The sequence below is a fragment of the Ranitomeya imitator genome, chromosome 7 (assembly GCF_032444005.1).
Source record: "Ranitomeya imitator isolate aRanImi1 chromosome 7, aRanImi1.pri, whole genome shotgun sequence".
Classification (NCBI taxonomy): domain Eukaryota; kingdom Metazoa; phylum Chordata; class Amphibia; order Anura; family Dendrobatidae; genus Ranitomeya; species Ranitomeya imitator.
Genome location: NC_091288.1, coordinates 157,434,638 through 157,448,836, shown reverse-complemented (window position 1 = coordinate 157,448,836; position 14,199 = coordinate 157,434,638). Strand labels below are relative to the sequence as shown.

Below are 14,199 nucleotides of genomic sequence, written 5' to 3'. Positions count from 1 at the left end.
CCAACAAATTTTAGGATCCATTTTATCCTGTTGTCCATGTGAAAATGAAAAAATTGAGGCTAAAAGAATTTTTTTGTGAAAAAAAAGTACTTTTTCATTTTTACGGATCAATTTGTGAAGCACCTGGGGGTTTAAAGGGCATGTAGATAAGTTCCTTGGGGCGTCTAGTTTCCAAAATGGGGTCACTTGTGGGGGAGCTCCAATTTTTAGGCACACGGGGGCTCTCCAAACGTGACATGGTGTCCGCTAAAGAGTGCAGCCAATTTTTCATTCAAAAAGTCAAATGGCGCTCCTTCCCTTCCAAGCCCTGCCGTGCGCCCAAACAGTGGTTTACCCCTACATATGAGGTATCGGCGTACTCAGGAGAAAATTGGACAACAACTTTCGTGGTTCAGTTTCACCTTTTACCATTGGGAAAATAAAAAAATTGTTGCTGAAAAATCATTTTTGTGACTAAAAAGTTAAATGTTCATTTTTTCCTTCCATGTTGCTTCTGCTGCTGTGAAGCACCTGACGGGTTAATAAGCTTCTTGAATGTGGTTTTGAGTACCTTGAGGGGTGCAGTTTTTAGAATGGTGTCACTTTTGGGTATTTTCAGCCATATAGACCCCTCAAACTGACTTCAAATGTGAGGTGGTCCCTAAAAAAAATGGTTTTGTAAATTTCGTTGTAAAAATGAGAAATCGCTGGTCAAATTTTAACCCTTATAACTTCCTAGCAAAAAAAAATTTTGTTTCCAAAATTGTGCTGATGTAAAGTATACATGTGGGAAATGTTATTTATTAACTATTTTGTGTCACATAACTCTCTGGTTTAACAGAATAAAAATTCAAAATGTGAAAATTGTGAAATTTTCAAAATTTTCGCCAAATTTCCGTTTTTATCACAAATAAACACAGAATTTATTGACCTAAATTTACCACTAACATGAAGCCCAATATGTCACGAAAAAACAATCTCAGAACCGCTAGGATCCATTGAAGCGTTCCTGAGTTATTACCTCATAAAAGGACACTGGTCAGAATTGCAAAAAACGGCAAGGTCTTTAAGGTCAAAATAGGCTGGGTCATGAAGGGGTTAAAATTCATTGTGGTAATGTCTATAACCAAAATTAGAAAAATGTTGTCTCTGTCCAAATATATATGGACCTAACTGTATATATATATATATATATATATATATATATATATATATATACAGTATATATATATATATACACACATTTAGATATATAATATAGATTTTTGCAAGCTCATTAAACGAGTAGACTTCTAAGATTTTTCTTACCCTCTAGGTTGCAGCTGCCATTTTATAAGGACTAATTACAATTATTTATGGTTTCATTTTTATTAGTGTTAGTTGTAGTTAGACCAATAGGTGGAAGGTTTTGAGACAGTCTGTAGCCTCATGTTTTTTAAAAACTATTTTTCACTTTAACCTTAGAAGCAGAAAAAAAGAAAGGAAGACAATTATAGAATAAAGAAGGCTTCTTTTTTCCTTTTTCCTTTGGATGTCATTTTGAAACAAAACAGGATCAAGAAAGAGGAACATGGCATGTCTTATTACTGGGTCTTCTTACCTTTTTGCTTCGGCTACATGGAGACTTGTTGAGCTATCCACTCAAAGGAATAGGAACGAAAATAAAATAAGCATCAGTGAGGTACGGGTATCTCTGCATTTTAGAATGCAAGACACTTTAATATGAGTTCAGTTGAATAGTTGAATATTCACATATTTATCTAAGTAAGTATATTACGGAAAACAAATAGCATATGGTAATGAGGTCAAAGAAACAAAATGTTATTTAACCTGATAAACTACACAATAGTCTGTTACAAATCCCGATACAATATGGTTGCAATATATACATGTAAATTAGAGAACAGTATAAATCAGGATGACGCAACAGGAGCACAGAACAGACCTACCGACCAGATAAGGCCAGTGTCAGACTTGCGAGTGCAATGTGAGAAACTTGCATCAATACCCAGCACTGCCACGGGCACTTGGGACCGCAGTGTGCGGCTGCATATATTTCTAGAGTCTCACGTGAATTTCTTGCATTGCATTCGCAAGTGTGACACTGGCCTAAGCAGAACTATTGATCAGCAGTGTAAGTCAGAGCTTCAGAGGTTTAAAAAGCTGACAGCCCCGCCCAGGGCTCCCAGGAAGAAGTGATTAAAACCAGTCCAAAATTAATCCCATAGCTCCCTGATTAAGCTTCATCAAAAGTCCCAGGAAAAACAAAACTGTCAATGTCACAAGTCACCAGGAACAAAGACATGCTGGTCAGTGCCAAAGCAGCAACAAATGAGTTGCGAATTGGCACAGATGTTACAATTGTCATTTTAATTCTTATAGGGAAAGTTGGTGAATTCAAATTTCAGCATAGCCACTCTTCTTTACCAATTATTCAATCCTTGTCGAAAGGATATAACAAGAAATGCTAGGTAGGTCCATGTACAGATTGCAAAATTTGGCAGCTAGCCGCAGGACAAGTGTGGTGTATATTGTTGTCAAACTGATCTGGTCTAGTAAAACAGGTGTACAAAAGCAGAGATGTACAGTTAAATGTCTACATTTAAAAAAATATGCATTCTGTGCAAACCGAGGTGTGGCCTCCCTCTTTCTGAGCTAGAGATTGTATAATAGGCTTCCCCAGACTGGTGTTTCACTGGTTGGGCCTGGTTCTTTTGTCTGCCCTTATTCACACTGAGGTCAACATTGACACATGGTAAGGTTTTAATATTAGACAGTGTAGGACCGTCCCGTTCAAAGGTACCTTGACATGGTGGGATGGCTTTTATGCTATTTTTGATCAAAAACAGTATTACTAAAAACTCTGTGTTATTTAAATGCACTTTTTGCTTTTTAGTTACTTAATTACAGCAGGGTTTTTGCTCATTTTTTCTCTTGTAGGTTTTATATGTTTTGTGGCCAATGTGAACATGCGCTTATGAGCTGCATATGTGGGTTTTTGCTCATTTTTTCTCTTGTAGATTTAAAAAAAAAAAAAAAATATATATATATATATATATATATATATATATATATATATATTTAATTGCAACCCCTTTCTCAAAAGTGATGAAAAAAGAAATGCTAGTTGGGTACTGTGGCAACACCTCATTTATTCTTAACCCCTTAGTGACCGAACCAATTTTGACCTTAATGACCAAGCCAATTTGTACAATTCTGACTACTGTCACTTTATGAGGTTAGAACTCTGGAATGCCTCAATGGTTCCCACTGATTCTAAGGCTGCCGTCACACTAGCAGTATTTAGTCAGTATTTTACATCAGTATTTGTAAGCTAAAACCAGGAGTGGGTGATAAATGCAGAAGTTGTGCATATGTTTTTATTATACTTTTCCTCTAATTCTTCCACTCCTGGTTTTTGCTTACAAATACTGATGTAAAATACTGACCAAATACTGATAGTATGATGGTAGCCTAAGAATGTTTTTTTGTGACATATTGTACTTCGTGATAGTGGTAACATTTCTTCAATATGACTTGCGTTTATTTATAAAAAGCACTAAATTTGGCTAACATTTTGAAAATTTTATAATTTTCAGATTTTTACATTTTGTGCCCTTAAATCAGAGTCATGTCACACAAAATAGTTCATAAATAACATTTCCAACATGTCTACTTTGCATTCGCACAATTTTGGAAATATATTTCTTTTGGTTAGGATGTTATAAGGGTTAAAAGTTGACCAGCGATTTCTCATTTTTCCAACAAAATTTACAAAATCATATGTTTTAACATCACATGTGAAGTGACTTTGAGGGATCAAAGTGACAGAAAATACCAAAAAGTGACACCATTCTAAAAATTGCACTCCTCAAGTACTCAAAACCACATTCAGGCTATGTGCACACTTGCGGATTAGGCTTAGGAATTTCTGGTGCGGATTCTGCCTCTCCTGGCAGAAAACGCACCTGCAAATTAGTTGCGTTTTTTGTGCGGTTCCGCAGCGTTTTTTGTGCGTTTTTTCTGCGTTTTTTTGTGGATTTGCTGCATTTTTTACCCCTGCGGTTTTCTATAATGGAATGGGTACAAAAACGCTGCAGATTCGCAAAGAAGAAGTGATATGCTACTTCTTTTAAACCGCAGCGTATCCGCAGCGGATTTACCGCAAAGTGTGCACAGTATTTTTTTTTCTCATTGATGTACATTGTACTGTAAATCAATTGCGATTCTGCAGCGTTTCTGCACTGCAAAAAATGCTGTGGATCCGCAGAGAATCCGCAACGTGTGCACATACCCTTAAGAAGTTTATTAAACCTTCAGGTGTTTCACGAGAACTGACGCAATGTGGAAGGAAAAAATTAACATTTAAATTTTCAAACAAAAAATTTACTTTAGATTCAAACTTTTTATTTTCACAAGGGTAACAAGAGAAAATGGACTACAAAATTTGTTGTACAATTTCTCCTGAGTACATCGATACTGCAAATGTGGGGAAAATCCATGGTTTGGGCGCACGGCAGGGCTCAGAAGGAAAGGCGCACCATTTGACTTTATAAACACAAATATGTCTGGAATCAATGGCGGCACCATGTCACGTTTGGAGACCCCCTGATGTGCCTAAACAGTGAAAACCCCTCACAAGTGACCCTGTTTTGGAATCCACGCCCCTCAAAGATTTTATCCAGGGGTATAGTGAACATTTTAAACCCACAGGTGTGTCACAGAATTTGATAACATTAGGTTGTCATATTGAATATATCATTACTGTTGAGCGTAAGTGCTCACTACTCCAATAAGTATGGTATGCACCGAGAATCGAGGGTGCTTGAGTGACATGCTTGAGTCCTTGCCCCTCATTTTTCATGGCTGTTAGACAGCCCCAAAAAAACATGCAGGGATCTGCGATACTGCATATCTGAGCACCCAATGCAAACTCAAGTAGCAAGCACTTGCACTCAACACTAGTCATCATATCGTCATCATTTTTTTAACTATTGAAGAAAAATTCTAACTTCAACCCAAGCACAACCCCTAACACAACCCTAACCCCATCACACACCTAAACCCAGCCCCAACTCTGATCCCAATTGTAACACAACCCAAACCCCAACTATAACCCTAACCCTAACACAACCCTAACCCCAACACACCCTTAAACTCAACCCTAAATCTAACACAATGTTAACCCAACTCTAGCCCTGACACAACCCTAATCCTAACACAACCCTAACCATAACACAACCCTAACCCCAACACTAACACAACCCTAAACACAGCTCTAAACCAACCCTAACCTCAACCCTAACTCTAACCCTAATCCCAACCCTAGCAGCAAAGAATGACAAAAATAAAAAAAAAATATTTTATTATTTTTATCTAATTAAAGGGGTGACAAAGGGAGGTTTGATTCACTATTTTTTTTTATTTTGATCACTGTGAATTTTTCATTACAGATCTCAGCCAGCCATTTTCTTCCAGGAAGATGATGCTGAGGGCCCAGGGACAGAGGAGGAGGGACGGCGATGGCAGAGGTACCAGGGGGTTCGTTGGACCCCATTTATCTATTCTCTGATATGTTAGATCATGTCAGAGGATAGAGAAATTAATTGTAAATCAAACTTTTTTGTGATCTCTGTGATTCGGTGAATAACGGCGATCACATGACTGGGATCCACAAAAACCAGCCCTGATCATGTTCTCCAGGGTCTCGGCTACCACCGGTAGCCGAGACGCTGGAGATTTTCTGACATGGGAGGCGCTATACCCTTATTTCTCAGTGCCATTAAAAAGCGGTGCTGAGGAATAAGGCCCCTTAACTGCCTCCATTGAAAGGCGTATCGTCGGTCGTTAAGGGGTTAATTATGCCAGACGCCATGCAACATCATATCACTGATCAATCACACTGAGTCTGATACTGCTGCTGGCACTCCTGCTCTCTCTCTATGTATGGCCTTCACTCTCACTCTCTCTAGTTCTCTCCCTCTTTGTTTCTTTCTATCTCTTCATGTCTCTGCTTCTCTCCCACTATCAATCTAAGTTCTATACTATTTGTCCGCTACTTCACTCATCTTCTTTGCTGTAGATGTTGTACAACATATTACTGTTTTGATTGTGTTCAGAGTTTAATGGCGTTCTCTTTATATCTCTATTGCTGCGCTGTGAGGTCCAACATCCTTTCACAAATACTAAATCTCCTTAAAATGTCTTTTGAATTCCCTGCTTTGGCTTTTACGCAGGCTGCGCATGCCCAGAAAAAATACTTACAGCGCAGGCACCGGGAATGCTAATGAAGCAAGAGGAAGCGGCGCCTGGTGTGCACAGGCCAGGAGTGACGGCTGTGCTGCGCCTGATTAGGGGGGAAAGACAGAGGTACCAGGGGGTTAATTGGACCCCATTTATCTCTTCTCTGATATGTTAGATCATGTCAGAGGATAGAGAAATTAATTGTAAATTAAACTTTGTTGTGATCTCTGTGATTTGGTGAATAACGGCGATCACATGACTGGGATCCACAAAAACCAGCCCTGATCATGTTCTCCAGGGTCTCGGCTACCACCGGTAGCCAAGACGCTGGAGATTTTCTGACACGGGAGGCGCTATACCCTTATTTCTCAGTGCCATTAAAAAGCGGTGCTGAGGAATAAGGCCCCTTAACTGCCTCCATTGAAAGGCGTATCGGCGGTCATTAAGGGGTTAATTATGCCAGACGCCATGCAACATCATATCACTGATCAATCACACTGAGTCTGATACTGCTGCTGGCATCCCTGCTCTCTCTCTATGTCTAGCCTTCACTCTCACTCTCTCTAGTTCTCTCCCTCTTTGTTTCTTTCTATCTCTTCATGTCTCTGCTTCTCTCCCACTATCAATCTAAGTTCTATACTACTTGTCCGCTACTTCATTCATCTTCTTTACTGTAGATGTTGTACAACATATTACTGTTTGGATTTTGTTCAGAGTTTAATGGCTTTCTCTTTATATCTCTATTGCTGCGCTGTGAGGTCCAACATCCTTTCACAAATACTAAATCTCCTTAAAATGTCTTTTGAATTCCCTGCTTTGGCTTTTACACAGGCTGCGCATGCCCAGAAAAAATACTTACAGCACAGGCGCCGGGAATGCTAATGAAGCAAGAGGAGGCGGCGCCTGGTGTGCACAGGCCAGGAGTGACGGCTGTGCTGCGCCTGATTAGGGGGGAAAGACTCACCCCGGGACCATTTCACGGTATGACGGGGGCACATTTTAAAAGCATTTATTTCAGCGTGTGCAGGGAGCATAACTAAAAGAGCCACCTTGTCAGAATGCAGCATTAGTGCTGCACAAGGTGGCTCTTTTAGTTACAAATGCCTGAGGGGGGTGACAGCTTCCCTTTAACACACTTTTTCACAGTTGATGGACCAATGGTGTACTGCAGCAATGTGAATGGCCTCTTTGAAGAACTGAATCAAGAGTATTTTGTTGCAGATTGGCCATTGTTTATTGACTCATCCCAGAGAAGTTTGAAAGCAGTGTTGCTTCACAATGGAAATATGAAACCATCAATCCCTATTGCTCACTCATGTAATCTATAGGAAAGTTATAAAAATCTGTCAGTTGTTTTGGATGCTATACAATATAAGCATCATCAATGGAATATCTGTAGGAGATTTGAAAGTGATTGCTCTGCTAATGGGAGTGCAAGGAAGTTTCACAAAATATTGTTGCTTCATGGGTTTATGGGACAGTAGAAATACAGTAGAGCATTATGTTCGTCGTGATTGGGGACAGAGAATCATCTATGCTCGAGGTAGAGACAATGTTTAGCATAATCCTTTAGTTGCTCCAACAAAAATCTTTCTTCCTCCACTACATATATAGTTGAGATTGATTGAAAACTTTGTGAAAGCCATGGTAAAGACAAATTCACAAGGGTTCCAATACATTTCACAGAAATTCTCCAGCATTTCACCAGCAAAACTGAAGGAAGGGGTATTTGTTCGTCCTCAGATCAGAGAGCTTATGAGAGATGATGTGTTTGAAGGAACTCTAAATGATAAGGAATTGAGATCTTTTAAAAGCTTCAAGTGGATCTGTGAAAACTTATTAGGAAAACAAAAATCTCCAGAATATGTTGAAGATGTTGAGGAACTGCTAAATGCATACCAGTGTTTTGGATGTTGCATGTCTCTGAAAATGCGCTTTTTGCCTTCACATTTAGATTTCTTCCCTCAAAATGTTGGCGATGTAAGCGATGAACAAGGCGAGTGGTTTCACCATTACATTAAAGTAATAGGACACCGTAACCAGGGAATGGAATGGCTCAATGATGGCAGATTACTGTTGAAAAATCATATCAATGACAGTCTAATTTCAAGGACTTTTAATTTCTGCTGTTCATATTTTGGTTTCTATTTGGCATGTGAATTTATTTTGGTTCAACAAAAACTATTTCGCAAGGTGAAGCATTTTTTTTATATGTGGATTACTGTTTTCTTAATGTTGCTAGTATATTTCCTATACCTTATAATAATGATGCTGCTCCGTGGAATCTATACATGCTACAGAAAAACTATATACATTTTTGACATCAGGACAAAAAGATAATTCAGAAAAGTACAAAGTCACCTGCGATGATTACAAAAAATATTTTTTTGTAGACCTGTGTTATCGAATTTCTCTCAAACTGACATACAGATATTCTTAGTTCTACAATTCTTAGTAGAGTTATGGAGCGTTGAAGACATCAGAGAGTGGGGAGTATTAGAAGCTGATGTAACAGGACAAATTAACCCCTGTTCAGATTAAGCCCAGGTAGAGTTTGGCCCAAGTCAGAGTACACCCTGGGTGATAAACTGTCCTAGGCCAAACTATACCTGAGGGAGTAAAATATCCTATGTCAAACTATACTCCTCCAGGCTACAATCTACCCCTCTATTTTATGAGCCTTTGTAAATTAGATAGATCTTAGATGACATTTTTTAATAGCTTATAACTGACTTACACATAGTTGGAAGGTACTTGTGTTGTTAATCACATGATGGAGATTGATCTTACAACACAATGTGACTGGTAACGGACAACAGTCATTACATCTGAGATTACTCTGTAATCTTTTAAGATTAGTATTTTTACCTTAGAATGCAATTGTAACTTGATCTTATCTCTTCACGGATTTTCTCACCCTGTCTCTGATTGGTTGAAAGTGTGCAGATCTCTTTCTGTCATACTCAGACACACATGTGGCACCCCATGAGTCCGGTTGCCACAGTGGCATTGCCTCCCTTACAGGGGGTGATGTCATGCCTGAAAGCAAAGAGGAATCCCCTTACCAGGTAATACTAGCATCCAACACTTTTCTACTCCAGACCAGAAGGGGGTGCTCTAACATCCTTGGCTGTGTGGGTGCTATACGCCCCGACAGTCGAATCTGGGGGGCAGGGAACTGCAAGCTCCCTGGCAACACTGAACACCCGGAGACACCACAGTAAACCAAGAGCCGGGGCTGCCAGTGAAAAGGCAGTGCCTATGATAGGCTCACTCTGCCATACAGGTTAGAAGCAACCCACAGGAGAGGAACTTAAGAGTTTAAAGCACCAAGGACCTAAAAAAGCAGAGCAGAAAGAAGGCCTCCAAACCCACCTGGCTAGTTGGATCCTAAGTTTCTTCCAGGCTGCCCGGACCCCATCATCACCTGTTACCCGTGCCCAAGACTGCATCTGCAACTAACAAGTAAAGGTAAAGGAAACTGCAGTCCTTGTGTCCTCCAGTCATTTCCCGCACCCTCAGTCCTGCACCCCATCATCTACGATCCCTTACCAACTATACCGGTAGCCCTGGGGCCCGTTCCAACTGTGGGGAGCAGAACCATCCCAGCTATGTCACCATCATCCCCAGTGGTCCCATTAAGCAGCTTCGACCATCCATTGCCGAACACCACAGGTGGCGTCATGAACTAACTCCCTATGGACTTTATTTCCCCTTTCATTTTAATTTTATTGGACGTCCAGGGCCATGGACCAGGTCACTGCTGCCATGATAACCCCCTCTAAAGAACTGTCTGACCCGGCCCAAGTACTTAATGGCCCTAGCGGGCGCTCCACACAGTTGTCTGTAATGTGTAACTATTGAGAAGTGCAGCAGGATTCTTTACCTCATTATATCTTTGTGGAAGTCTAATATTTTTACTGATTGAAGTTTTTTCTGGTTCAACAAATAAAAGACTATGTGTTTAGAACTAGAATTATCTTCTCGCATGACTTATCTGACAAACCTGTACCTCTAATAAGATGTTGAAAAATTAAGTAATTCTTGTGTATATCACGCAAAGCTGCAGATATCAAGGGAGGTATAATTTGGCATGAGGGGAAATGAAATGGCCTAGGCCATAATATACCAAGGGTATAATGAAGCCTATTCCACTTTAACCATGGGTATAGTCTGAACTCGGGGTATTCTGTGTATACTATGGCCTGTTGGAAATAAGTCCTCAAATCGGGACAGTCGCGCTGATGCCAGGATGATTGGGAGCTATGCTTATACATTAGTAAATGCCACAAAATCATGTCCCCAACAAACTTGTTAAAATAAAGATTAAGCGGCAACCCCTTTGAGATTACAGCCACTTTCTCCTTTGTTCTTGAAAAGAGCATAGAATTAACAATCCTGATCAGACTAAAATGCAGTTATATTAAAATTCCTTTGTTTTTCCCCTCAGTTAGCGCTGACTACCAAAATACTGACCTCATCCATATTTACTTTTTATTAACTGATTACTATCGGAACAAAAGTACCTCTCTGCATCCCTGCATGAATGCTCTCTAACATGCGCTGTCATTTAGGTCTTTGTACTGCTGGAAGAGATGCTGGGTCGCATATGTGTTGTGCATGGCCACCAAGTTAGAGAAGTTTTCCAGTTTAAAATTAAAAGTCTGTAGTCCCTCTGTGGGATTGCAGACTTGTGACTCCTCACAACACCCACGCTATGTGCTGTGAGGAATCGTCATTGTCGGCCTCCCAGGAATGGCAGTCAAGTATGCGATGTGCATACCCACCCGTTAAGTGGGCACAGCCTCCCTCAATACAAGGTATTGACAGTATGACAGTTTTAATGACCAATCAGGATGCCTGGGAGAAGAAACACTATGTTTAGACATAGCCTAAGACTGTGCTGTATTCTGTGCCAACTATTATATACCTATGTATATACTACCTGATGCATTTTGGATGATTCCTGTATTGCTACCCGTAGGCTTCCTTAATCATTATTCTGGATCATCTCCCTTGTGCTCATCCTGGTTTGAACCCAGACCTATATCAATATTCTCTTCTTTTCTTCTCTGCCTGATACACTGGATTCCATCCAAACTCTCCCTAAGGCTTTATTCACATATCAGTGTTTTTGATCAGTATTTCATCAGTATTTGTTTACCTAAACCAGGATTGTCTCCAAAACACAAGTGTCAATCTTTTAATTATAGTTTTTCTCAGTAAGTACCGTTCCTAATTTAGGCATACAAACCCTGAGGCTAAATACTGACCAAATAGTGATGTGTGAATAAGTCTTAACTATTTTCAACTCTGATTGTGCCATTATTTGAGACTCATCTTTCACTTGTTAGATTAGTTTGATTTCCCTTTAGTTTGTTCCACCAGTTAGCAGCTACTCTGCTAATGCAACCTAAAGGCCCCTATAGCAAATACAAGATTCATGTTTAGTGATTAAATGGTGAAAAAAAATAAGATGCCACTTACACTCTGCTAAACAGAGTAGCCAATGCAATGACTGACTTTGGAAGCCCGCGTTGAACTACCAGTTTGCTACTGTTACCTTCATAAGAAACCCATTTTTCTCTGTCATATTTACATCCTGTCTGTCCATCCATCAGTCCTTCTTCCCAATTCCTTTAATTAGCTCCGTGGCATGTATGGACATACAGGAGAGATTATCTGGTTTCAAAATCTTCTGATATGTCATATTAAACTTCTCGACTATTCCCTGGTTAACTGAGTCTCGGCAAACCCGTCAGCTCTGATTTTGAAATGGGGTTTTCGACATCTTCCAGAAATAGAATGAAGCGCTGTCTATAATATCTGATTACATTATATAGTTGAAGAACTCCCTTTAAATAAATATTTCAGATGCTTAGATACCTTTGAAATGTGTCCTCATTATTATTATCCTAGATATAAAGATTATTGAGCAAATTTATGAATTGGGCTTCCTACGTCTAGTTTTTATTTTTTGGGGGGTGATTAAAATTATTTTAAAAATTATAACACAAAGGGCTCATATGATCAATTCTCAAATGTTATTATTCATTTATTATGTTTATTCAGAATGGGGAATTAAATAAAAAAAGAAGAGAAATAAGCATTGAGTTGAGTGACTTCATCCTTTATTTATATTCTAACGAGGCTACAATGACAATGAAAGCGATCAGCCTGCAGGTGTCTCCCACTGGAGGCTTTCCGAAGCCCTCCATATCATGTGCTCGTGTTAACAGATTTTAACTCAGCATCTCTGCTTCCTGAGAGGCAGACCACATATGATCTTATCCACAACGTGACATCCTCAGGTAGCCGGAGTGCAATTCTTGGCGGCTCTTCTGCGTCATATTTACAATTACCCAACAATGTCACATCGGTGGCGAAGTGTTCTTTTCATTCTCGTCGCCGCTTAGTTCGAAAGTGGATTTGCATATATGTTTGGAAGACAGGAAACAGAACTGAAAGGCTTTCTGCATCAGTACTCAAACTGCATGTCATTTGGGCATGGGTGAATAATGAGGAAATCAAAGAGAAAACACAGAGCCCTGCTTGCTGTGTGTTTGAACTTAGTAGCCCTTTTGTTTTCCACCACGGCTTTCATTACAACATACTGGTGCGAGGGGACACAGAGGGTGCCTAAGCCAAACTGTGGAAAAGGCAGGAAGACAAACTGTATTAACTACAATGGTGATGACAGTCATAATGAGAGCAATTCGAATGTGGTTCACTACAGCTGGGAGACAGGGGATGACAGATTTCTGTTCAGATACTTCCACACTGGGATATGGTACTCATGTGAGGAAAATATTAATGGATCTGGTAAGTTAATATCAATTCATTTCACTGTCATCTGCAAGCTGCTCTTTCATCGTCCAATGCAGAATTCTTTCCAAACGCTGCTGAGGACACATACTGGAATTGTCATAGTTGCAATTCATTTCTCTTGGTCTGATTTATTTCATTCATCACTGTAGATAAAAGTAAAGATTAAGGGAATATCTATTTTTCGTCAGTCCAAATCTGCACCGCCTGTTGCAGTTTTCCGCATGATTAGTAATTGCTCAATCACAGTTTTGTGTTGTTTCTTTTTATGGATGATTAATTAAATCGGTATGATATTATTTCAGGCAAAATCAGCTTTTCTGTTTTCTAGAAAATGGAAATGAGCTCCAATTATCCAAGCTATGTATAATCATTCAGAAACAATGTGAAAGGTCTTAAAAAGAAAGTTGATTTTATTTTGGTTGATTTCAGCTATATTTCCGGAAGCTGAAAATCTATAAATTATAATTAGGGTTCACAAATGTAATTACATTAAAGTGGTTCGGAGTTATAATTCACATACAGACCAATTTAATTATTCTTCTAAAAAAAAAAAATTAAAGTTTGCCAATTCAAAGTGGTTGATTTCTGCCAGAAAGCTCATAATCGACTTATTAAATCTCAAATAAATGAACATACTGAAATCTGCAGACCTTAAACGTAATTTCAACAAGGTGTGAATTTTAGGAATTGCATTTTCATATAATGAACATAAATTTATAGTATATTCACGTCAGTAGTTGCCAACCTTCCCTCAACGCCTCTATTTGTAATGGAAACCCAACAACCTAACCTCGCCCATACAACAGGTGGCCTCCTAAAGTTTAAGCAAACATCCAGTTTTCCATGCCAGATTGTTTCAAGAGTTTGCAAACTATGCCATCTATTTTTTTCCTAAATTGATTAGTGTCCCTTTAAATGTTGTTTATTCTACTTACTGGTACACTATGGCAGGAGACTGCATTGGTAATGAGTGCAGGACCTCAAGCAGAACAGACAGCTGGGGACACACTTTTCTGGCCTGGTCTTGAAAGTAACAATGACACCTGCGGTGCATTCTGTCTTCCAGCTGGCCAGGTTTCATATGCTTCATGTCTTTTATAGAATTTTGAAAATCATTAAAACAGATAGGAACCCAAATGTCAAAAGAAG

General features: G+C 39.3%; 1 protein-coding gene across 2 annotated transcripts in view; it reads left to right on the top strand.

Moving 5' to 3' along the window:
• The first annotated feature begins 12,383 nt into the window (after positions 1-12,383).
• GSG1L (GSG1 like) overlaps positions 12,384-14,199 on the top strand; it is a 343,105-nt gene continuing 341,289 nt past the window's right edge. The window contains exon 1 of one of the 2 annotated variants that reach the window (XM_069733959.1): positions 12,384-13,044. In XM_069733959.1, the coding sequence (XP_069590060.1) occupies positions 12,741-13,044 (304 nt within the window). In that variant the 5' untranslated portion in view covers positions 12,384-12,740. The remainder of the gene's footprint in view (positions 13,045-14,199) is intronic. The other variant, XM_069733958.1, reaches the window with a different exon arrangement.